We start from the raw sequence: 26402 nt of genomic DNA, 5'->3' as shown, positions 1-26402 counted from the left end.
TAACTTACATACAATAAATCCCACATATATAAAATACCCAACTGGACTCTGTTTGATAGATGTATACACCTGTGAAACTACCTCCAAACTCAACATAAAAAAAAGATTCCCATCACCCCTTAAACGTTTTCTTGTGTCTTTTTCCAATCGATTCCTCCCTCTTCCTCTGTCCCCAGACAATCACTGATCTGCTTTCTGTACTTACAGGTTTGTTTGCAGTATCTAGATTTTATGTGAAAATGAGATATTCCTGTATGTGTGGTCCCATTCACACAACATAATGATTTGGAGATTTAGCTACGTTGTCGCATGTATCTGCTGACTAATTAATAGCTCTTTACATGTACGGCTCTACGACATCTTGCTTTATTTGTTCACATGAACAAAGACATTTAAATTGTTTCCAGGTGTTGGCTATTACAAATAAAACTGCTGTAAATGTTTGCATACAAGTCTTTGTTTGAATATATCTTTACCTTTCTTTTGGGTAAATGCTTAGCGATGGAATAGCTGGGTGGTATGAGAAGGCATGTTTAACGTCTTAAGAAACCACCGAACTGTTTTCCACAGTGGTTGTTCCTTTTTACATTCCCACCAGCGACATATCAAAAAAAATGCCAGGTATCTCACATCATCACTAAGTCTTGACATTGGCAAACTTTCAAATTTTAGACATTCCACTGGGGTTTTCCCTCATAATTAATATTATTGAACATAGAAACATATTTATGGGCTATTCTTATATCATTTTTAGTGAAATATCTGCTCAGATCTCTTGCCCATTTTTAATTGAATTGTTTGCTCTCTTATTTAGTGGTAAAACTTTATATATTCTGGATTTAATTACTTTGCTGATATATATGTGGCGAATGTTTTCTCCCAGTGTGTGACTTGTCTTTCTGTTTATTTAATGGTATCTTTTGAAGAGTAAAATATTTAAAATTTTGATGAACTCTAATTTATCATTTTCTTTGATGTTTCATGATTTGTTTTTTCTATTTAACCATCTTTGCTTTGGGGCACCGGGGGTGGCTCAGTCAGTTAAGAGTTCAACTCCGGCTTAGGTCATGATCTCATGGTTCATGAATTTGAGCCCCACGTCGGGCTCAGTGCTGACAGCTCAGAGCCTGGAAACTGCTTCAGATTCTGTGTTTCCCTCTCTCTCTGCTCCTCCCCCGCTTGTTCCCTCTCTCTCTCCCTCTCAAAAATAAATAAACTTTAAAAAATAAATAAAAAATAAACATCTTTGCTTCATACAAGGTAAAGATTTTCTCCTATTTTCTTCTACAAGTATTACCATTTTAACATCGACACTTATGGCTGTGATCCATACAGAATTAATTTTTGTATGTGGTGTGAAATATGGGTCAATGTTCATTTTTTCCATATGTATATCCAACATCATATGTTGCTCCAACATCATTTATTGAAAAAATTTTTTCCTCATTGAATTGCCTTGATATGTTGGTTGTATAATTGAACATCCAAATCTGGATCTGTTTTTGGACTCTCTAAGAGTCCATTGATCTCTGTGTTACTCTTTCAAACCAATATCCAACTCTCTTGATTATGTTAGCTTTATAATAATTTTAAAAATAAAGTATATAAATCTTCCCGTGTTGCTTTTCTTCTCTAGTATTGATGTAGCTATTCTGTGTCTTTCATTACCTCTCAGTATCATTTTGTCAATATCTACCAAAATGATTCCTGGGATTGCATTGAATCTGTAGACTGTTTATGAAAAATGGATACATTAACAGTATTAAGCATGATATACCTCTCCATTTCTTTGCCTTCCTTATTTTATCTTACCAGTGTTTGTGGTTTTCAGTATAGAGGTCTTGCAAACCTTTGGTTTAGATTTCTTTCTTTCTTTTTTTTATTAAATATAATTTGTCAAATTGGTTTCCATACGACACCCAGTGCTCATCCGAACAGGTGCCCTCCTCAACGCCCATCACCCACTTTCCCATTAACCTCCCATTAACCCTCAGTTCATTCTCAGTATTTGAGAGTCTCTTATGGTTTGCCTTCCTCCCTGTCTGTAACTTTTTCCCCCTTCTCCTCCCCCATGGTCTTCTGGTAAGTTTCTTAGGACCCACATATGAATGAAAACATATGGTAACATATGTCTTTCTCTGCCTGACATATTTCACTTAGCATAATACCCTCCAGTTCCATCCACGTTGCTACAAATGGCCAGATTTCATTCTTTGTCATTGCCAAGTAGTATTCCATTGTATATATAAACCACATCTTCTTTATCCATTCATCAGTTGATGGACATTTAGGCTCTTTCTATTATTTGGCTATTGTTGAGAGTGCTGCTATAAACATTGGGGTACAAGTGCCCCTATGCATCAGTACTCCTGTATCCCTTGGGTCAATTCCTAGTAGTGCTATTGCTGGGTCATAGAGTAGTTCTATTTTTAATTTTTTGATGAACCTCTACACTGTTTTCCAGAGCGGCTGCCCCAGTTTGCATTCCCAACAGTGCAAGAGGATTCCTACTTCTTCACATCCTCTCCAGCATCTATAGTCTCCTGATGTGCTCATTGTAGCCACTCTGACCAGTCTGAGGTGGTATCTCAGTGTGGTTTTGATTTGTATTTCCCTGATGAAATGTGACATTGAGCATCTTTTCATGTGTCTGTTGGCCATCTGGATGTCTTCTTTGGAAAAGTGTCTATTCATGTCTTCTGCCCATTTCTTCACTGGATTATTTGGTTTTTGGTGTGGACTTTGGTGAGTTCTTTATAGATTTTGGATACTAGGATGGTTGGATTTATTTCTCAGTACTTTATATTTATTTATATTATTACATATAGGTTTTTAAAAATGTTATTTCCCAGTTATTTACTATGAGTACAGAAATTACAATGGAGTTTTGTAGATTAGCATACATAAGTACATAGGTATAACTACAACCTTGCTAAACTCACTTCTTAATCATAGTTGTTACAGACATACCTCATTTTGTGTTTCACTTTATTGTGCTTCACAGATCCTGTGTTTTTACAAATTAAAAGTTTGTAGCAACCCTGAATCTAGCAAGTCTACTGATGCCATGTTTCCAACATTTGCTCACTTTGTATCTCTGTGTCACATTTTGGTATTTATCATGATATTTCAAGCTTTTTCATTATTGTATTTGTTATGGTTATCTGTGGTCAGTGATTACAACTCACTGAAAGCTCAGATGATGGTTAGCATTTCTAAGCAATGAAGTACTTTTCAATTAAGGTATGTACAGAGACATAATACACATTTAATGTACACTTAATGGACTACAGTATAGTGTAAATACAACTTTTACTTTTATTTGTACTGGGAAACCAGAAAAATAATTCGACTCACTTTATTGCAATTTTACTTTATTGCCATTGTCTGGAAATAAACTTGCAATGTCTCTGAGACATGCCTGTATTTGGTAGATCCCTTGGGAATTCCTATGTGAACAGTTATATATACATATAGCAAACGGGGACAGTTTCACTTCTTTTTTTTTTTCTTTTATTATTAATTTTGAGAGGGAGAGAGACAGAGTGTGAAGGAGGGAGGGGCAGCACAGAGCCCGACATAGGGCTCGAACTCACGAATCATGAGATCGTGACCCAAGTGGAAGTTGGGCCACCCAACTGAGCCACCCAGGTGCCCCTTCACTTCTCTCTTTCTAATCTTTCTGTCTTTTATTTCTTTTTCTTAACTTATTACAATGGCTAGGATCTAACTTCAATGCAATTGATTAGATGTGGTGAGAGGAGGTATCCCTGCATAAGTGTTAAATCTTTCACTTGGGGTATGACTTTAACTGTAGTTTTTTTAGATACCCTCTGATAGTTTTTTTTTTTTTTTCTAAAACGTTTATTTATTTTTGAGACAGAGAGAGACAGAGCATGAACGGGGGAGGGTCAGAGAGAGAGGAAGACACAGAATCTGAAACAGGCTCCAGGCTCTGAGCTGTCAGCACAGAGCCCGACGCAGGGCTCGAACTCACGTACTGTGAGATCATGACCTGAGCCGAAGTTGGCCGCTTAACCGACTGAGCCACCCAAGGGCCCTCTGATAGGTTTTTTAAAACTATGATTACGTAGTATATCGAGTTAGTTCTCATCATTGGGGCTTGAGTGGGAGTCTCTTGTGATTTTCTACAACCTAATCAGAAGTGAAGTCTCTGTACTGTGACTTTGAACTAACTTGATACAGTCTGTAGTTAGTTAAGTATTTCTGTTTACAGAAAACTACCAATAAACATAAACAAAGAACAAAAGATTTCATATTCTCAAAATCCTTCTTTCAAACCTGCTGTTTTTCAGTGTAATCTGCAATCAGTTACACTGTAGTATTTCCTCATCATAACTCATTGTTTTCTTTACTTTTACCCTACTATTCTTATTGAAATTTGTCTCATAAAAATTATAAATTTTTTTTAATCTAAAAGTCAGATGATATTTTCTCAGTCCTCCTGGTGTGGACTGAATTGTGTCCCCACCAAAGTTCCTATGTTGAAGCTCTTAAAAATCCCCAACGTATTTGCAAGTGGGGCCTTTGGGCGATAATGAGGCATAGATGAAGTCATGAAGGTGAGACCCTCATGATGGAATTAATGCCCTTATAAGACGAGGCAGCTTGCTCTTCGACCATGCTGGCACCTGACCTTGGACTTCCAGCTTCTAGAACTATGAGAAATAAATGCCTATTGTTTAAGCCACCCAGTCTGTGGTATTTTGTTGTGTGTGTCAGACTGAGCTGACTAATACACCCCCTTCCCCTCTTCAGACTTGCAAAATGCACACTTGTTTTTGAACATGTGTTCTCTTTTGTTTCCATTCTCATCATAGTTTTCGTAATTTTTTTTTAATGTTTATTTATTTTTGAGAGAGAGAACGAATGGAGGAGGGGCAGAAAGAGAAAGACATACAGAATCTGAAGCAGGCTCCAGGTTCTGAGCTGTCAGCACAGAGCCCAACATGGGGCTCAAACCCACGAACCACAAGATCATGACCTGAGCTGAAGTCATGCTTAACCCCCTGAGCCACCCAGGTGCCCCTTTTGTCATAGTTTTCTGGTTGCTCCTTCTCCATCTTAGTCATAACGTCCTTCTCCAACTCTTAAATAATGAATGTTCCCCCAGAGTAATGAGTTTGGCTATTTTCCCTCTCCAGTTGCATCCTTTTGACAATGAACAGTTTGAATTAAAGTCGACTTTAATAGCTTCCTCAGTGTGGCAGACCACACACTCCTATCTCTAATCCTTAATTAAATATTCCAGTTTTCAAATGCATCTCTGCATAGATGCCCTGCCAGCAGTTCAAGATGTGTACAAAACAAAATTCAGCATCCCTTCTCTCAAGCCTACTTCTGTTACATCTTTCTATTAATGGCACCATTATCTTTCCAGATAAAACCTCAGTCATCTTGTTCTTCAGACCTAGTCATTGGCCATGTGACGCCAACTTTAATTTTATAATATCTCTATCACCCATGCTTTCCTGCCCTTTCCCACAACTTCCTTCACTCACATTCACTTATACTGTTCTCCCTCTCTGGCATGAGTTTTTACTAATGACTTTGTGCCCAAACCCTAGTCATTTTCAAAACTAAGCTCAAATTTCCTGCATTCCAAGAAGTTTTCCCTGATCACCGTTTTGCTGCTGTTGCCTAAAAGCAATGTTTTTTATAAACATCATTAATTTTCTATCTCTACCTATTCTCCACCTTTTATTTTAGCCATTTAAGAAAATGTATATCACCCATACTAGACTTTGAAAGAAATAGTTTTATCTTTTTCAGAAACTTAGTGAATATTGATTGAATAAGGTTGATTTATTAATAGCTCATAAAACTTGTTTTCAAGAGGCAACACATTTTATATGTTCCAATGTAGCCTCATTTTACTTCTATTTTATACTTTCTTGTCTGTGTTTTGTCCTTTATATTGGTTATAATTAATAGCCTGATAATAGCGCATTTTATTGATGAAAGAGTCCATATTTATTGAATACCAGATAATACGTGATACTGTGCTCAGTGCTTCTGGTAAAGCAGCGAGGTATTGGACACATGTATGGTTTTTCACTTAGCTAACTTAACAGAGAAGGGGTGAAAGAGCATAGGCTCTTGACCAACCCCCCGCCCCATCGTGTCCCCAGGAGCTTCCAGAGAAACATCTTTCTTGGGGTCTTCAGGGTGGAAGTTTTGAGGGAATTGTAGAAGATGGAGGTCTTTTTCAAAATACAGCCATTACATGCCCTCCCCAGGGATGCTATCCACCTAGCACCTCCATGCATTCAGCATCTAAGAAGCTCTCCAAAAGTCTGTTGGTTAGGAATTTTCATGGAGACTTCATTAGGTAGGAATGATTAACGAAATCATTGACTGTTAATGATTAATTCAATCTTCGGACTCTGTCTTCTCTCCAGATACCACCGTGGGATGGAGAGTTCCAAGCCTCTAATCACTTGGTTGGTTCCCCTGGCAACCAGGCCCCATCCTGAAGCTATCCAAGGAGACTTATCACTCTGGAGATTCCTTGAGTTTTAGTAGTTGTGTGCCAGGAAACAACAGGCAGAAACCAAATATATATCCCTTATTCTGTCACAGCACGGCTGTGTTCCAATGAAACTTTATTTATGGACACTGAAATTTGAATCTCATATAGTGTTCGAGTATCGTGAAATATTCTTCTTTTGATTTTTTCAAACGTTTAGTGATGTAAAGACCATTCTTAGCTCTAGGGCTGGACAAGAAAGGCAGCAGGTTAGATTTGGATCACAGGCCATTTTATGCCAGAGTCTGCTTTAAAGGGTCCGAAAGGTCCAGTGTGTTCCTGAGTGGTGGTTTGGCTTTATCTGCCCTTGCCAGCCCTGGCCCAGTATGGGCATCTCCTTCACTGCCTGAGCCTTTACTATTGGTATATCTGTTCCTGTTCTTGTGTTTTCTCTCTTTGTTGAGAGAAAAGTGCTGTATTTCTATGGCTTTATTAGTTTGTGGCCCTTTTTCTCAAGGATTTTGAGAAAAGTTTCAAGGGCTGGAGTAGAAGAATCATGAGGGTCATTATTGTGTCTTCTTACAGAATTTTCTCTCCAAATACGACAAATTAAAGCCCAGATAATTGCACTTTTGTCTACCATAGGGTGAATTCTGTGCTGCACGGATTACCCTTTTATTCCCTTCAAGGATGAGACCACTTTGATATCTCCTCATTGTTGAAATGTTAATTCAATTGCTCTGCGTGTATGACCGTGAAAACCAGAATCCACTTTATTTACTCTTGCTAGAAACCCTGTCATTTTTCTATTTTAATCAGACTTTGGGTGACTTACCTAGATTTCACAAATATCCTAAAATTAACATTGCTGGTTAGTGTTTCATATCTTCCTGCCCATCTCTTAAGCCTTTATACAAAATAAGTAAATATTGAGGAGATAAGTACATAAAAGAGTTAACACTGAATCAATATGGAGAACAGTTGGCTTATAAAAGCCACGATTGGAGGCAAGAGTGTTTGTGTAACAATACTAATCATTTGTCAATCTAACATTCTAGGAAAAGAAAATCAGATACCACAGAATTTCTGTTTAAGCTCGGTTGTTATGGGTTTATTTTGTTTAAAAATGTTTCCACATTAGAAATAGTGTGGATTTATGGAAAATACTATGTACTCCACTGATGTCAGGCTTGCCTGATTTATTTAACAGGTTTGGTTTCATGAGTGGAAAAAGAGATTTAAAATCTAGCATCGTCCTTCAATTTTTATTCTAATATCATATTAAAGAAATTTGACATGCAACTTATTAGCTAATGGAATTATATAAGATAAAACCAAATTAGAATCTTACTAATCTGGGCTGTGCTGTAAACTCTATTATTTTGTAATTCAATAAAAAAAAACCCTAAGTATTGACATAGATGTTATTTTTCCCCGGTATGTATTAATGTATTTCAAGGGGAGAATGTTTTCCAAATTTGTAGAGTACCAAGCACCTGCCATATATTAGTTTCCTGAAACTGGTTTTGACAAGTTATAGGAAAGGTGTCATAGATATAAAACATTACTGGATCTTTCTGAGAAAATAGAATAAATTTGTCATTCTTCTATTTAGTGACTTCCTTTAGCATGCTTTACATCTTGCATCTTGTACAGTGCCTTTGCATAGATTTTTTTCTAATCCTTCCCACATCTCTATTTAATCTTTTTTTTTTTTTTTTTCCATTTTACACTCGTGGTAACAGAAGCTCAGTGAAGTTAAGAAACCTGCCCACGGGGCGCCTGGGTGGCTCAGTCGGTTAAGCGGCCGACTTTGGCTCAGGTCATGATCTCGAGGTCTGTGAGTTCGAGCCCCGCGTCGGGCTCTGTGCTGACCGCTCAGAGCCTGGAGCCTGTTTCAGGTTCTGTGTCTCCCTCTCTCTCTGACCCTCCCCTGGTTCATGCTCTGACTCTCTCTGTCTCAAAAATAAATAAACATTAAAAAAAAAAAAAGAGAGAAACCTGCCCACCCGCCCTCCTGCTAAATAGCAATTGCGATAGTCAACATTAATCATTACATGTTGGGTACAGGTGCTTATTCTAAGTCCTTTACTCTTATCCGTTTGTTTACTTTCACAACACATTTATGAGATAGTGGCTGTTCACGTCCCTATTCTCCCGATGGAGAAAGTTGAGGTGCAGTTACGAATTTAACTAAGGTCACAGAGGCTAGTGGATGGTAGAGGCAGGGAGCAGACACAGACCATCTGGTCCTTGGTCCTGGAGCCTGAGCTCATCACTGCTGCACTAACTCCACTACCTCAGGGTACACCTGTGCGTGGAACCAACATTCGTGTGAACTGATCTTTCCAACCACCAAGTCTCTATCACACTAAGTATCTTCACAGTGATACAGATAATGAGTAAACATAGAGTCTCAGACACTAAAAACAACCCACCATTGCACGAGAGGGAAAATAGGTGTTTCTGTGCGTGTATGCAGGTTTATCAAGTCGAACATGTGCTTCCGGGTCTTCCTGACTGACCAACGTTAAAAAGAAAAGAAAAGCGAGAAGTAATGACGTTAAGATAGTCAGGAGTTTTGTTATGCTACTTAAACGAAATGTACCAATCAGCCCAATTGTTTCATCATCATGGACTTGTTTTCATTTTAAAAGTTTCATCCAGTTGTAGTACCTAGATCATAATGGAATCTATAGCGTCCTCAAGAATGTGGCCTCATTGGGTATGTTTTCCAAGTAGTTATGTCCGCTTTTCACCTTGCAAACTGAAATCAAACATTGTCGAGAGCACAGGCATTTCTGAAACAACACATTACATATGTTCCTGAAAAACCTCGCATGCTGCAGAACCACACTAAAAATAAAAGGACTTGTGGGAAGAAAATGCGTTAGGGTAAAAACCAGCCGACACCCTGAGCACCAACGAAAGCAGTAACAATCATAAAAACTGTATAAGCTTGTTAAGGAGACCAGTTGAATTCTGAGGAAAGCTGAATTCTGCACGAAAGCAATTATAAGCCTGACATTAGGGAAAAGGGTGAAAGTAGTTTGATGGGAAGGGGCTATAAGAAAGTCCTGAGCCTGCTGAGTGTCTGAGACAGGGAAAGAAATAGAGGACAACCGTAGTAAGTACTTCTGAGATAGGACACATGGTCAGACAGAGCTAGGAGGAAGACCATGGGGTAGATGGAGACCCACCATGACTACTCCTCTAGACCGACTTTGTTCACCTCTTTATGACTGTGTCTGAGCCAGTTCACATCACAGAAATACACAGTATTTATCTGAAAACAGATAAAAAACCAAAATGGCTTTTTATGGGGTAAGGAGGAATTCCATTTCTCATTTCACTCCTTTCACAATAATTGTTATATTTTCAGTAAATATATTTTTAAAGGACCAAGTCTCTAAGGAACTATTTTAGTAAAAAACAAAACAAAACAAAAAAAACCCCAAAAAAACTATGATGGCAATTACAGAAATAGCTGCAGGAAATTGTTTTATATATCACAGGAACAAAAGATTGAAATGGTTATCTGATTTCCTCATGACTGACATGACCTGCCATCAGTGGTAATGATATTGAAGACATACTAACTGCGTGTATTCAAGTTTCGGTGATAATCACACTAGAGAGTTTTAAACATAGAGATTTAGGATTTATAGTCCCCAAACTTTTGCTGTATAAAGTATGCTGTAAGCATTTTGCTATAAAAACTGAGAATCCCATAATGCTAATTCTCAGGGATAAAATCTCCCTACTAGAGTATACTAAACTCTGCTATCACTTCAAAGATGTCAGAGAATTGCTCCCTATTCCAATGAAAAAAGATTGTGAATCACATCCCTATTATTCTTAATAAAGAATTAATACAGTTTGTTAAACTGTAATTATCAGTATTAAATACCATTGTGGCAATTATTATTAAACATAATTTGAATCGGTACCGTGGCTCTGACGAGGTAGTTGCTATCAGGTGAAGGGGGATTTCTGGCATTTTGGGCCCTAGCATTGACATGGCCATTGCCTTTAGAGTTGATTTCTTTGTGTTTGTGCTGCTGAAGCGAGCCCTGTAGTTGACTTCTTTGTTGTGGGAAGATTAACAGTATGGGCTCTCTAGTTACAAAAATTCAAGGTAAGTATCCCCTACTCTTCATCCACATAGAAGATGCACCTTACACTTGCATGTAAATGCAGTCATGGAAGGTGAACGCTCTGTGCTGTGACATAAACTGGAGTCAGCTTTCCCACGTCTGGGCTTCTGAAGCAGGAGAAATTACTTTCCAAAAGGAGATTTTTAGCAAGAGAGTTGGAGCATTCTGACTCCCACAAGGTGTTATGTAATAGTGAGAACCCAAAATCTGGGCTCGGTTATGATTGAATAACCAATGTTGTGGGAAATGGATTATGGACTCTTGATTGCTCCCCATGGGGCCTAGAATCTTTCCTGGGCTGTGGTATTGAGAAGTGAGATCAGAGGAGTATGTCCTCACTGTCCTTCAGACCCCATATGCAGTCAGTAGCCAAGGGCTGTAGATTTTTCTATCTGAAATACTTCTGGAATTGATCCACTTTTTCATCTTCAGGGTCACTATTTTAGTCCAACCCAGATCAGCCACCTGTCCAACTCTGCCACATTTCTCATTCCCTGTTCCAAATAATCTTTAAAAAATACAACCTAATACGTTCACATCCTTACCTCTTAGATTTCAGTTAGTTGCCCTTGGAATAGAGTTTTCCTTTGTTTAGCAAGGTTTGGAGAGCCCTCCACAATTGTGACCTCTCACTGTCTCAGCTCCCTCCACCGTCACCCTGCTCTCCCTGACCCCATGCTCTAGCCATTCTGGAATTATTTCAGTTCCTAGAACATGGCTAGGTCTGTCTCGACCTCCAAGAATGCTGTTCTTTCTGGAACTCTCTTCACCTGCTTCAGGGTCATAGCTCAGCTCAGATGTCTCTTCCTCCTGGGACTGGGTTTGGATCCCTGATTTGCACTCCTAGAGCACTATGCACTTCCCCTTTCATTAGCACGCATCACACATGGAACTGATGTGTCAGAAATGGTTCTCCTGCTGGATTGTAGACTCCACGAGGGCAGGCGATGTCCTTCATTCACTGCTCTGTCCCTGCGTCTGTAAGAATTCCCGACACACAGTAGGTCATCCATAAATACCTGTTGAATAGAATGAAAAGTGAATGCAGTAGAAGGTAATCCGGTGTATCAAAGAATCTGTGGGAGTGGAGATTATAAAAAAGAAAATGCAAGTAGCATTGGAGAACTCAAGTATGTTACAAGCCAAAAGGTTCATGAGCTTTAACTTTTCAGAGGTCGTCGTTGACTTGAGCAAGGCACATGGCAGTAACCCAGTGGAAGCAAAGGCCAGGGAGTTGTAGACTTAGGAATTACTATTTTGTAAGGAAGTGAACCCAGCACATAAGGCCTGATCTTTCCAGAAGTGTGACCATAATGAGCAGAGACAATGGCGAGGCGAAGGAGGCATGGTGAGATGAGAGAGTCTGACATTTGCTTGCTTTTTTTGTTTTTTTTTCAAACTTAGTCCTGGAGTAACTTGGACATTCTCAACCAGTTTTTCTAGTACTTTGTCCTGCTTTCCTGATATATCACAGAGGAATGTCCTATAAATATTTCCTACTGCAAAATGAAAAGAAACACATTTTGGAAGTTTGGCTTACGGAGTTTTAATTTTTTTCAATTTTCGAAGAATAAAAACTGCAGATTGTCAGCCTACCTGCAAAATAAGCTCTTTCCTTGACATCGGTTTATGAACGTCGTGATTAGTTTGTGCTGCTGTGTGCAGACTCTACCCTTACCAGGGCACTTTGTGTTTCGAGCCTCTCTTCTCCCTTCAGCTAAACTTAAAATTTTGGACTTTGGAATTTGATCTTAAAACACTTATATCTCTTTAACCCCGGATTTTGGCACGGCTAGGTCCTCGGCCTGATATTGGACACTCGACGTAACTACTGACTTCTACTAAGGAGACTTCAATTCTTAGGCGCCCCCTTCCGAAATTTCTAATTTGAAACCTGCTCTTTACGACCTGCTGTTCTATTTAAGTTGCTGCAAAAGGGGCTTTCTGTGTCAGAGCCCTTACTGTGAGTGTTTTCCCTCAGGTCTTTGATAGGGAGAAAACAAGATTCTTGTGTATAACTCTGGAGTTTAAATGATGGACAGGCCCCTTACCCGAACAATAATGCATCCAGGTTATTAATATGAGGCCAGTAGCTGAGTCCTTTTTCTCACTATAGAAGAGTTAATCACTTACTAGCTAGAGGGAGAGAGCATTCAATATGTTCAGAGGCTGTTTAATCATTAACCTTGGGGATAGCAAATAACATCTCTGGGTTTCTGAGAACATATATCCCACTGCTTGCCAAGGCCTTGTCACCAAGCTTATTATTTTAATTAATTTGTTTTTCCCTTACTGTGTTACCCTCATTTCTATAACCAGCTGTGGACTGAGTTCAGCCATTGACCAAACCACTTCCGAAGTCACTGCTAATGTTACACATCAATATCACCACTCATTTAGTCGAAGAACATATTCTGTATTCCTAGCAGGCAAACACAAGACAAACATAGGTTTCCAAGGTATCGGCACTGAGAGCATCTGTTTCATAATGTAATTTCATTGGTTGAACAGATGAAGAATGCTAATTAGTTTGTTTATACATATGTGATTTAATGAGACTAAACACTTAACTGAACTTAAAGTAAGCACAACTTGTTTCCTGTTGCTGTTTTTTCTTAATAAAAAACAGCGTTAGACACATTTTCTGGAAATTATAGTGATGTGCAATACAGGAGAAGAAAGAATTTCAAGGTTGACTGGTCTGTTTTATCCTTCTGCAATGAGATTTAACAGGAAACTGAGAGTCAAAATGTTGGGTTCAGGGACAAGTGTTGAAATCCAACATTAATGAGAAGGTTAAACTTAATGGGAGACTTCAGGGCACCCGGGTGGCTCAGCCGGTTAAGTGTATGACATCAGCTCAGGTCATGATCTCAGGATTCCTGAGTTCGAGCCCCACATCAGGCTCTCTGCTGTCAGCACAGAGCCCACTTTTGATCCTCTGTCCCCCTCTCTCTCTTAACCCCCCTCAAGAATAAAAAAAAAATAAACATTAAAAAGAAACTTAATGGGAGACTTTATCATAAACTCTTTTATGTCAAACTCCTAAATCCCAAACTAAAATTCTAATATGTACCAGAATTACTTATTTGAGAGAGAACTTCTATACCTTCATCAGATCCAACCTAAAATCTTCAAATTTTTTTGGCTTTTTTTCTTTTTTTGTGTGTACTCTCTTCTTCTAGCTATATTTTGATATGACTAAAATCATGGCATTCAGTTAATATAGCTCTTCTTCCTGAAAATTAACATAAAGTAATGTATTATAATTTTTATTGTTATTTAATATTATCTTCTACACTGTCTTTTTTACTTACAAGTTATACTAAACTAGATTCACATGGGCTACTATATTTTGGGAGTGGAGTGGGTAGAGGAGATGAGGAAGTGACTCTGGTCCCGTAGTCCAAATTATATCTGGATTAAAATGCTTCAGTTAACCTGCTCAGCTTTTTACAACCAGGGGTCAGCAAGCCATGGCCTGATCCAAATCAATAAGGCCATTCTGAGGGCCAAATCCACAGCCTGTTTTTGCAAATAAAGTTTTATTGGAACACATGCATACCATTCCTTTGTGTATCAGCTGTGGTTGCATTCATGATGTAATGGCAGGAGTTAAGTCACTGATAGAAACTTGCAAAGTTGAAGTTATCTACTCTCTGGCCCTTCACAGAAAAGTTTGCTGTCCACTGATCTAAAGCATGTATGAGGACGGGAGTGAGTGAAGAGTAATAGTTATGTTCGGATGCATTAAAGACTGAGAAACATATATTTGTGGAATTGAATCAAGATAAGTGTGCTTGAGAGCCTTGGAGTTTTAGGTCTTTCAAAATCAAAGTAACCATTCACTCTCTTACCAAATTACCTTTGGGTCATTCTAGCCTGCTGAGATAGCTGCTGCTTTTATTCTGGCAGGAAATGGCCTTTGCTTGTGAATATATAGGATCTTCCTTGTGTCTTCTTGAAGATTCATAAATTACATGTGATCACAGATTTGGGGGATTTTAAGTAACAGAGAGTAGCACCCGCTTCTTCTGGCCTGTCAGCATCCATAATCTTCGCCCATACCTAATACCTCATGACGCTCCCGAGGGCTATCACGTGGTGAATTTAGCTTCCTTATTTGCCCCAGTTCAGAAAATGAATTGCCCATTGTTCTAAACTTACTAGAGAACATATCTGTGTCAAATTACAATCTGTTGCTGGTATACATGAAGAACATATTAAGAGCATTAAGGCACACAGAAAAGAAAAAAAATAAGTAATTGAACTCCAGTTCTAAAGACTGAAATATAAGGTTTTATCCCGGAAGATTCAACTACCACCAACCAATGAGCAGGAGAATTATGTTTTTGTTTGCTTTTTCATATAAACTTGCAAACCATATCTTTACTCCTAGTTTATGAACTAAGCCTGATTATTTAGAAACTGGCCTAGGAGTTTGGGTTGATAGAAAACACATTGGTTCTGGTGTCAGAGGGACCTACATGTGAACCCTAGCTCTGTCACTTTCCAGCACATCAAATGAAAGAAAATAGCCTAAACTTTTGAGCCTCTGGATCGTTGGGGATTGTGTCGTCTGGCTGTTGGGAGGATCGATGGAACAGTTCCCGTGAGGCTTGACTGTAAATACAGAATCCCCAGCACCGTGCCAGGCACATCGTAGGAAGTAAGTAAGCTTGGGCTCTTTTGCACTCTTTTTGTGTTTTTGCTTTTCTTTTTTTTTTTTTTTAATTTTTTTTCAACGTTTTTTTATTTATTTTTGGGACAGAGAGAGACAGACCATGAACGGGGGAGGGGCAGAGAGAGAGGGAGACACAGAATCGGAAACAGGCTCCAGGCTCTGAGCCATCAGCCCAGAGCCTGACGCGGGGCTCGAACTCACGGACCGCGAGATCGTGACCTGGCTGAAGTCGGACGCTTAACCGACTGCGCCACCCAGGCGCCCTGTGTTTTTGCTTTTCAAAGAATGAAGATGGTCGGTGGACCCAGTTACTAAAGACTGTTAGTATTGCTGACAGTTCATGAGACCATTTGAGCGACAAATAACTAATTATAAATGGGTTGTAAACTGTGGGTGGGAGGATCTACAGTCACGCATCGGCAAAAACAAAAGTACGAAGGGAACATGCTGAAATAGCCACGTATATGATTCCCGTGGGCCCCTGAGAGGTTTACTCCAGTGTCCTCTAGATTTGGATCCAGAGACCCCTGCAAATCCAGTGGCATGTGCTTAGGGATCAAGAGTTCTTGGAAAAAAATATTACTTTCTTACATTTTGATAATATTTTTAAATTATTTTGCTATTTATAGAAACAAGTGTCTTCTTTTGCAGTAATCATTTTTAAAAATTTTTTTTAACGTTTATTTATTTCTGAGACAGAGAGAGAGACAGAGCATGAGCAGGGGAGGGGCAGAGAGAGAGGGAGACAGAATCGGAAACAGGCTCCAGGCTCTGAGCTGTCTGCACAGAGCCTGACGCGGGGCTCGAACTCACGGACCACGAGATCATGACCTGAGCCGAAGTCGGACGCTTAACCGACTGAGCCACCCAGGTGCCCCTGCAGTAATCATTTCAATTAATTTTGTTTTCCTCTAAAACTCAGTATTTCAGCCAAAAACATATATTTGAGCATCATCACATACTTTTTTTTTTTTTTTTAAGTATCGGAGACACTAGTTTCTGCTATTCTGATTTTTCAGGAAGGGAAACATAATGAGAATGTAGTAGGACTTAGCACTAAGACACAGATTTATACTTGGCTTCTGTCATGAAACCATAAAGTTCCACTCTCGTGAAATCAAACTTAACGAAGTGGGCTCTCTATAAAAATGGAAATCAGTAGTTTGCGGTAAGGACATTTTGGAGAAGACTATATTCCATTTGAAGAATACACAACCCGAGTATTTAGTACACTAAAATGCACACCTGTTAAAGTCTTTACCAAATGTTTCATCCATATAGTAGCTGACATGTCCACCAGAATTTTCTTTTTACTTGAAAATGGCACGTGGGCATGTGGTCTTTGCCTTTTTTACACCTGTCTTTTCCGGTTTACACAAGTACACGTCCTCACTTCCCTTTCTCTTCTGACTCTCCATTACCCGTAGACACCGCAGTCACCAGGACCTTTGATCTGATAGTGGCTTCTGTTTGTCAGTCCCGCATAAAAAGAAGAGCTCATCGGGAGGCTATCCACGGCAGGGCGAGAGGCTACCAACACCATGTTCTGCACGAAGCTGAAAGATCTCAAGATCACAGGAGAGTGCCCTTTGTCCTTACTGGCACCGGGGCAGGCTCCCAAAGAGCCCGCAGAAGAGGTAGCAGGAAGCTCAGAGAGTGGCAAAACAACTCTGCCCATCTGTCAGGATGTTCCTGAGAAGAATGTACCAAGAAGTCTTCCTCAAAGAAAGACCAGTAGGAGCCGCGTCTACCTTCACACATTAGCAGAGAGCATTTGCAAACTGATTTTCCCAGAGGTGAGTGCTTGCTCTTTTGAGATTTTCCTGATATTTTGAATATTGTAGAAGAGCATTTTTTAAGGGGAATGTAAACATTTGCTTTCTCACTTTCAAGGATATACGTATATAATAGATGTAGAGTATTTCCTAGAAACATCTAAAAACACTTCTTGAAAGCAAACATGTTCTTTTTTAAAAAATATTTTTTCTTAATGTTTGTTTATTTTTGAGAGAGTGAGAGTGAGCAGGGAAGGGGGAAGAGAGAGAGACAGAGAATCCAAAGCAGGCTCTGTGCCAACAGCAGAGAGCCCAATGCAGGGCTCGAACTTGCAGACTGTGAAAGTTGACCTGATTTCGGTCAGACACTTAACTGACCGAGCCACGCAGGCGCCCCAAGCAATCCTATTCTTCAATTGTGTTTATTCTTAAATGTTTAAGATTTTGAATTCTTTTCTAAAGGATCCTGCCTCAGTGGCCTTTATGACTCTGAGCAAGTGCTTAAGCCCTCTTATCCTCAGCTTCCTTATCTATAGTACCTACTGCCTAGAGTTTCAATGAGCATGAAGTGAAATAATCCATAGCTTTTGCCATACCTTAAGTGCCTGGTAGTTGTTAGCTATTATTTTTAAATTAAATTTCTTGAAGAATAACTTATTTTTCTGCCAGTTTTCTTCTAATTCCAAAGAGCATCGTAGGTTCCCTGCCAACTTGTTGAGGTGGGAAAATCTCCCCTTTCCTCCTCTGGCTCTGAGTGTGACCCAGAAGTCTCTGTTCAAGCCAGAGTCCTTGAGCCAGAGTCATGGCCCTGTGCTTGCAAATTACCTCTGACACTTCTCAGTATAGCTCTGTGAGCTGTGTAGCCTAATGCCTCTTCAAGAGCTGAAGCACCTTCTGTTAATCCACCTATAGGAGAACCTTGGGGCCAGGGCAAATATCTAATGAAGTCACATATTAGGAATCACAGAGTATATGGAGAGCTCCTCTCCCCCTGTGGGGCTAAAGAGAAGAGCAGCTGAAAAAGCCTTCATGATGTCTTTCTTCTTCTGGCAGTGTTTACAGTTCTATGTAAACTCACTTCATCTGGGAGATTGGACATTGATATAATCTGACTCCAGCTATAATAATCCGTTGAAAATGTTTAATTGACCCAGCACCAACCCTCTGCTTTGTGTAGAGCACTGAAGAACCACAGATTGCTGACTTTTAGAACTTACTGGAACTTTGGAAGTGATTTTGTCTTACTCCCAGGAAGGATTAGAGAGGTTAAGTGACTTGACTAAAGTCACCCAACTTTTGCAGGGGTAGAGCAATTACTGCTGTCAACAGTATGCCTAGAGTGACTGTGAAAGAAGAGACTAGCACTGTCGCTTGAAGATGGAGAAAGCAGAAAGATGGAGAAGATGAATCAGCAGAAAGTTGAGGGAACTTACTTCAAATACAGTATTAGCACAATCGCGCCTTGGTTAATGGCCTTTGAAATGGGAATATTTCATTATTCTCACCCCACCCAAGTCACTAGACAGCCAGTTTTGGCTGGGATGAGCGATGTCGCCTTTCTCAGGGTGCTGGTTGGCATCATAGTCCGGGAAGTGATTGAGACTCTTATTTCCAAGAACTGAGTGAGATACACAGAGATGAACAGATGGTGATGATGGGGATGCTGGAGAGCTTCCATGCTCTCCTTGGGTCCTGTCATTACCATCCTGGCTTCATTATTTTGTTTGATAAATTTTGAATTCCTGCCATAGAAGTCAGACACATTTTGGAATCTCTTTTAAAAACATTCTGAATACCAAATATAAATGATATTTTACTTTTTTTTTCTTTTTTCTTTTTCTAGAATAATCTGTGTTGTTTGTGAACTCATAGGAACAAACATCAAAATTTGACTGTAGCATCATGTAGCAAGGAAGGCAAAGCTGTAGGAACTCTAGAGGGTAAAAGAGGTACATTTGGCATTAGCAACTAGAACTCTGACAACTCAGGCCATTTTGCCTTATAACAATAAATGTCCCAGTGCTGGATGCATTTGGACTGTCTGGTGATCGGTGTAGATTACTCCATCAGCCATCCAAATGTCAGCATGTCTTTAATCAAATACAGCATTTTTTTTGCTTTTGTTTTTACTGATTCTTTTTTGAGTGGACAGATTTAATGCTTAGCCTACTGTTTAGTTTCAGTTCTATCAGGAACCCAAAAGAGAGACTCAAAACAGCATTTGACAACATTACAGCTCCTGCTTTTTAGATAATCCGATTTAACTCCACAATCATGGTTTTTGTTTGTTTGTTTGTTTGTTTGTTTTGGCAGAGGGTGGGACACAGATCCATAGCAAATTTAGAGTGGGGAGGTGTCATTCCAGAATAGTAGAATAGAAGGGCCTGGAAAGGTGCTATTGCTCATCCAATGCAGACTTTTCATTTCTGGTTTGTTTGTTTTTTCCAATAAATTCTAGATTTGTTTCTAAGCTCTTTATGCATTTTAAAACTGAAAGTCCTTTTCATAACTCATTTTATTGAAACATAAGCTTGCTCTATTTTGCTTAACAGTGCTGCCTCACTTGACCAGTGGAAACTCTAAGCGTGATATAAATAGTTCTTAAGGAAAAAGGAATTTCCTAACTTGGAACGTAACCAGAAAATCTTTCACTTTCCTCTGGGCAAACTACAGAAAGAGTCAACAATGATATATACACATATAGATACATATGGTTTTTATATGAAATGCAAAACAAACAAACAAAAAAATTGGCAGTGCTGCTATCCAATGTTGTAGTTGCCACTTACGACCTAGTTAAAACAAGCTGTTAAGAGAGATTAATTGATAGGCAGGTATTTACAAAGTATGGAGACTTACAGAAAAATAACTTGCCATGTAGGGAAACTCATGAAATACTCAGAAATCTAAGAGAGTAAAAGGGTAAGTATTTGATGAAAATTATTAGTTCTAAGAAGGGAACTTAGTACACGTTAAGGTAAATCCGAGATTTGTTTCAAATCAGTGACCAACTGACCTTGGTGAAAGCTTGGATTTAAGGGATTAGAGAATTAGAGAAGTGGGGGGTGGGGGGCGGTGCAGGGATAGCTTCAGAGTTTTCTAGGCCAAGACATGTAAATGAAATAGGCAACATAAATTCCCCTTTGTAGTTGAGGGCGGGGCAAAACAGTGGGGTGGCTGGGTGTAGGGTTTGCGAAGAGAACAGAAATTTGCTTGGCGAGAGCCATACTGAGATTGAAGTGTTGGCAGCACATCCAAGAGGATTTCCTGACCCAGAGGAAGTGATCTACAATTTCTACTTGGAAGACCCGGCATTACCAAACTGGAGTCTGCTGTTTGGATTTCGGTTCAACTTGACCTTGTGTTGTGGCTGTCAGGGAGACCACCCACAGAGGGCAGAGCCCGTGAGCCACAGCCCACATCCAAACTCAAATTAGTCTGGGCTCATGGGTTCTTCTAGGCTTGAGAAACTTCTAGAAAATCAGGCTCTGTTTCCAAAGCGTAAATTCGCCACACTTACCAGTAATCGTGTTTTTGCTTGAGAAGAAGCTTACAGTACAAATTTGTAAAATCTGTGTCTTCAATTAAACTATTATTTAAGAGAATGTTTAAAAGCTTTCTTTTCAATTTTTAGTTGGAGCGGCTGAACCTTGCACTTCAGAGAACATTGGCAAAACACAAAATAAAAGAAAGCAGGTAAATTGAACGGCTTACTTTAGTTGTGTGAACTCCCCATTGCAATCACTGATACCATTGCCAATGGCCATCACTTAGTAAATGCATCACCGTGTTTCGAATCACTGCCAGAAACTGGATTAGGTGTTTTAGCTGCTACTAATGTGAAAGGAAGTGTCTTAATTTTTCACAGTTGATACATCTAAGCTCAGATTTATGTGAAATGTTTAGGATTTTACAGCCGTTTCGGAAAAGGCAGATCTGAGTTGCAAGCTTGGGTTTTTCAGAGCCTGTGGCTTTAACCATGTTGCCATATACCACTGCTTTTGACAAGTCATTAAACCTGTTCTTTCCTACTAAGAGGTAATCATCCCCACAGTACTTAACATGGAAGGCATGGATCCCGGATGCTCAATACAGACTCTGTGCCTGAAGGATACTGCCAAAAGGTAGAGCAGGGTCCCAGTGGCCCTTGCCTCCCACGGGTTCAACTTTCAGCTGCTGCATCAGGAGGAGATTCAAGAAGAATCAAAGTTGGGAGGCTGTTTAAAGGGAGGGGTTGCCTCAGGGGGGTTAACAGCAGCGACAATTTATCAATCCTTAGGGAGGTGTTTCCATATTTTCATAACCAGTTGGGTTATATTTGTGTGCACTGGCTGAGTGTCCGTTCCTTTTATACCTTTTTCTTGTAGTCTGAAAATTTTTTAAAGAATGCTTTTTCTGTAAAGGCTTAATATATAACGTGATTTTTTTTTTTTTTTAGAAACCTGCTTTATATAGTTGATTTTTCAAATATATCTTGGCACATCCACTACTGGTGGACAATTTGATTGGCTTTTTTTATTTTTTGATTCCATGCAATCTCAAGGATTATTCCTTTTGCAAATAATGGAATAAGTACTCGTATTCAAATTTGCAGAATTGAACATTGCAGCTTTGCAAACCAGCACCATTGTTGGGAATGTTTTATAAATTCATTCATCCGTCTATTTCTCATGAGTGGATTATCTGCCCATAATTTTCCTTGTTGACTAACTGGTCCCAAACTGCAGGCAGCAGGCAAGCCAAGAAGGGGTCATGAGGGGTCCAGAAGGAGAGAGTGTGAATCTGTGTGTCTGACAGAAGCTTTGTTTACACGAGTGATAGGAAAAGCATTCCAGAATGCCTCTGACCTTAATTCTCAGTCAAGCTGATAAGATAGCCACAAGTCATTGTAGCTATGCTACTGTGTCTGTCTCCTTAAGACTTTGGCAGCCAGTTTGCTCAGAATTTATTCTCAGGGCTTTGTGTTCTGAAATGTTCCTAAACTAGATGCAGGGGTTCAGTTAGGATGTACTCCCAGCGTTCTATCTCTTTAAAAATTAAAGAACTTAAAACAAAGTCATTTTCTTTGGAAATCTTGAAAAATTTTTTATCCCTGCCGTTATTTCTTCAAGAGCTGATCATACTTTTAAACTGCCCTAATGATAATTACTCAGTGGTTGAAATAAAATAACAAACCTTTTTTCTCATGACTGCCTGCTGATATGCTAAATGGCTTCTCTCTGCTTTGCTTTTTTAGTTTTTGGATTTGGTTTTTGTTCCTGTTTCTCCCCCATCTTCATTTTGGAAAGTCAGCTGCCATTTCTACTGTTCTCAGCTTGCCTGACCATAAGTTAACTCTTTTTTTGTGGAACGTTCAGTATCTTGTGTGATTTGAAAAGCAAAGAATAAATATATTAAAGAATAAACTGTCTCTAAATGCAAGACTGGAGCTCCCTGTACCCCACCTTTTAAGTAAATGAATTTTAGTGCAGTCATTGTGATATGTCTCTCGGTTGGTTTCACAGAGAGCTTTTGCTTTGTTTCTTTCCCTGGGATCTTTTGACCACATCATCATATCTGTGCATGGCTGGTGTGTGTGTGTGTGTGTGTGTGTGTGCGTGTGTGTGTGTGTGTACAAGCACACACACATTTGCTGGTACATATGCAAGCTTACTCCTTTTTTTTTTGTTAAGTTAAAGGTAGCGAACTTATTTTTAATTGCGTTATGTGCTATTTGTTTTTTTTTTTAATTTTTTTTTCAACGTTTATTTATTTTTGGGACAGAGAGAGACAGAGCATGAATGGGGGGAGGGGCAGAGAGAGAGGGAGACACAGAATAGGAAGCAAGCTCCAGGCTCCGAGCCGTCAGCCCAGAGCCTGACGCGGGGCTCGAACTCATGGACCGCGAGATCGTGACCTGGCTGAAGTCGGACGCTTAACCGACTGCGCCACCCAGGCGCCCCAACGTTATGTGCTATTTGAACTAAGTTTTGCTCACATCGCATATCATGGATGCTCGGAATTGGCAGCATTAGAGTCCCCTGAGCAGAAATGCTCTCATTCTTTAGGAGAAAGAAAAGAAAAAATAGAAATTGCTTAAATGATAAAAATAAGCAAATCTGAAGAGTGATGAATATAAAATAATATATAACAAGAGGTTATAAAATTATGTGAACTAAATAGAAAATTAGATAGTGACCCTCAACCAGTTTAGATAAGAAAGTGTTTCTCCATAACATTTTAAACAGTTAAAAGCAATGTACCTTTATGTGATAAAGTAGTGGACTGAGCAGTTTTCCTTCTTGAAAATATATCCTTTGGAAACTTTTCTGCATGTTTTGTGTTTTATTGGAATCTGTCTAATATTTAGATTTTTGCCTGTCTGTAAACTTGGCTTATCTAATGGCAAATTGAAGTACAAATAGAACTTTGGGTGTCTTTTAAAATTTGTTAGTAGTTTGGCCAACTTGGTCAGAAATCAGTCACTATCAGAAATCACAAAAAAACAATTAGGCAAACATAAATCAATAAGTTATCCAGTTGAAATTGCCAAAACTTTTTGTCATTCAAAATGTATGCTATGATATTATCAACCTCTGTGTGATAAAACTGAATGAAGTAATTGAATGAAGAATAGATTTCTTTAGTTACTAATTTTTATATGTGGATAGTTAAATGTAATAATGCCTGAGAGTTAAATGTATAGAACCTTAAACTCAGAAGCAAGACATGCTACGTATTTGCTTTGGGAAAAAGATGGTGACACTTAAAAAGTGAAATGCATCAGTAGGTAACTTTATCTTTTTGGTTGTGTTATCAGACAACCCCTTGGCTGATTTATTACCATCCCCTACTTGGCCACTTCATACTTCTGGTTGGTTCCCTGCCAGTGTAAACACCCACAGTATTAGCCTAGGTAAAGTTAACTTAAAAGGTAAATATGCTTCAGAAGATGATGAAACACTTCAAATCAGGTATAGTTTGGGGTTTTCCAACATTGTTTGGGTTGGCTCCTTTCCTGTAAATTCAACAGTCACGATTCACCTCTGCAGAAAAGGTAGTTTAAATTATTTCCCATCGTCATGTTTGTGTGTTATAATCTGAAGTTGTAACATCCAGTTTTCAGTTTATAATTTAAGATGTTGACATATTTTCAGGAAATCTTTGGAAAGAGAAGACTTTGAAAAAATAATTACAGACCAAGCAATTGCAGCAGGTAATAGAATTGTTTAAGTATATGTAATGAAGGAGTAATTATACGTACAGAACTAATATTTTACCTATAAACTAATACTTTCTATTAGTAGACAATATTTACCTGTAGAACTAATATTTTCACCTGAAAGGTGATTTCCAGTATGAAGTGTTCAATATTAGGTATTGTGTTAACTTAAAGAATAATTGTGTATTTTTGTTTGACCTAAAACGTTTCCTCTTCTTTATGTGTGTCTGCTGAGAAGGAGATAAGGCTGCATGGGAAGCTGACTCATAGACATTTACATGCTTTGGCCTTGAACTTAAACTAAGTATTCCTCATTTATGCATGAGAAATTTTACTCAACAAACTAAAATAAAGAATTTTGTTTAAAGGTTGGAAACAATCGTGGGAAAAAGGATTAACAGAGTTCTCGTCTTAATGAGTTTGAGGAAAACAAGTAGATGAGTAACTTTGTCATACTGGCCTTTTCAAAATTGGAGTGCATGGAGTAACGGGTTAAATCTTTCTGAAGGTACAAGGTATTAAGAATTTAAGGACAATGATGGTGATGGCAAACATCCTGAGCCCTTCCTGGGAGCCAGGCAGTATTCTAAACACAGTCCCGACACATCACAACGGTGCTGTGAAAGGGCATTATTGTCTTTGCAGTTACAGAAGAGGAAAAAAAAAAAAATGACACACAGAATTTAAAAAATAAGAGATTGCGGAAGGAGAAGTTACAGGAAGTAAATATATTCCAAACAAATACTCTTCCAGGTAACACTAAACAACAAGAATGCTGTTTTGCTAAAAAACAAAATAAAACAAAACAATTACTTTCTGTCATATCTAGAGAAAAACGACAAATTGAGTTTCATGAGCAGTGATTTTAAATTCCTCTCTGACGTTCCTACTTCTGGGGGCCCTCCAGGTGGGACAGTACCCCCTTCATCAAGACATACTGTTTTTGCCATTAACAGAAAGGTGGGAGAGCTTTTTCTGAAATGAACCTGATTCTGTAAATTCTAGGTGTCCTTTTGTAAGAACCATCTCTTAAGGGAGATTAAAAATTATGTGTTAGACTTAACTGATCATTCTTGTATAATTGACTGAGTGGGAAGTTTTTATTTGGAGCTACCAGGATTTTAGAAACTAATCCATGTAGATAATTTGAATATAGGTGGTTAATTTTGGTTGGAACTCTTGTTACCAGACTTAAAGGGAACTAAATCATCAAACAATGTTAAAAACAGTAGTAATGGTACAGCTCTTCCAAGAGGATCTGTTTGATATGGCAAAAAATGTATTATTTACTTTCAGGAGTTCCAGCAGAAATCATCAAAGAATCTCTCGGTGAAGAGCTTTTCAAAATATGTTATGAGGAAGACGAACACATCTTAGGTGTGGTTGGAGGAACCCTCAAAGATTTTTTAAATAGCTTCAGCACCCTTCTGAAACAGAGCAGCCACTGCCAAGAGGCAGAAAAGAGAGGCAGGTTCGAGGACGCTTCCATTCTATGCCTGGATAAAGATCACAATTTCTTAAATGTTTACTATTTTTTCCCTAAGAGAATCACGTCTCTGATTCTTCCTGGCATCATTAAGGCAGCTGCTCACATTTTGTACGAAACCGAAGTGGATGTGTCACTGATGCCTCCCTGCTTCCGTACTGAAGGCAGCGAGTTCGTTAATCAGCCCTATTTGTTATACTCGCTTCACGTCAAAAGCACCAAGCCATCCCTGTCCCCGGGCAAGCCCCAGTCCTCGCTGGTGATTCCTGCTTCCCTCTTCTGCAAGACCTTTCCTTTTCATTTCATGTTCGACAAAGACATGACAATTCTGCAGTTTGGCAATGGCATTAGAAGGCTGATGAACAGGAGAGACTTTCAAGGAAAGCCTAATTTTGAAGAGTACTTTGAAATTCTGACTCCAAAAATCAAGCAAACGTTCAGTGGAATCCTGACCATGTTGAACATGCAGTTTGTGGTCCGAGTGAGGAGGTGGGACAACTCTGTAAAGAAATCTTCCAGGGTAAGGAGAACGGAATAGTGTTTTGAATATGAAATAAGTCACTTCTTGTTTAAGGACTAGAATCAAAAAGGTAAAAACATATGCATCAC

The 26402-nt window shown here is 39.0% G+C and overlaps 1 protein-coding gene across 7 annotated transcripts in view; it reads left to right on the top strand.

Moving 5' to 3' along the window:
- The window catches only part of GUCY1A1 (guanylate cyclase 1 soluble subunit alpha 1), a 61681-nt gene that overhangs the window by 14154 nt on the left and 21125 nt on the right, over positions 1 to 26402 (top strand). For all 7 annotated transcript variants that reach the window (XM_045464788.1, XM_045464798.1, XM_045464778.1 and 4 more), the window contains 5 exons: positions 15164 to 15316; positions 16759 to 17127; positions 20741 to 20802; positions 24243 to 24301; positions 25604 to 26313. In XM_045464788.1, coding sequence (XP_045320744.1) covers positions 16873 to 17127; positions 20741 to 20802; positions 24243 to 24301; positions 25604 to 26313 — 1086 coding nt within the window. In that variant the 5' untranslated portion in view covers positions 15164 to 15316; positions 16759 to 16872. The remainder of the gene's footprint in view (positions 1 to 15163; positions 15317 to 16758; positions 17128 to 20740; positions 20803 to 24242; positions 24302 to 25603; positions 26314 to 26402) is intronic.

This window comes from Leopardus geoffroyi, chromosome B1 (genome assembly GCF_018350155.1).
Source record: "Leopardus geoffroyi isolate Oge1 chromosome B1, O.geoffroyi_Oge1_pat1.0, whole genome shotgun sequence".
Lineage (NCBI taxonomy): Eukaryota > Metazoa > Chordata > Mammalia > Carnivora > Felidae > Leopardus > Leopardus geoffroyi.
This window is presented reverse-complemented; position numbering and strand designations above follow the sequence as displayed.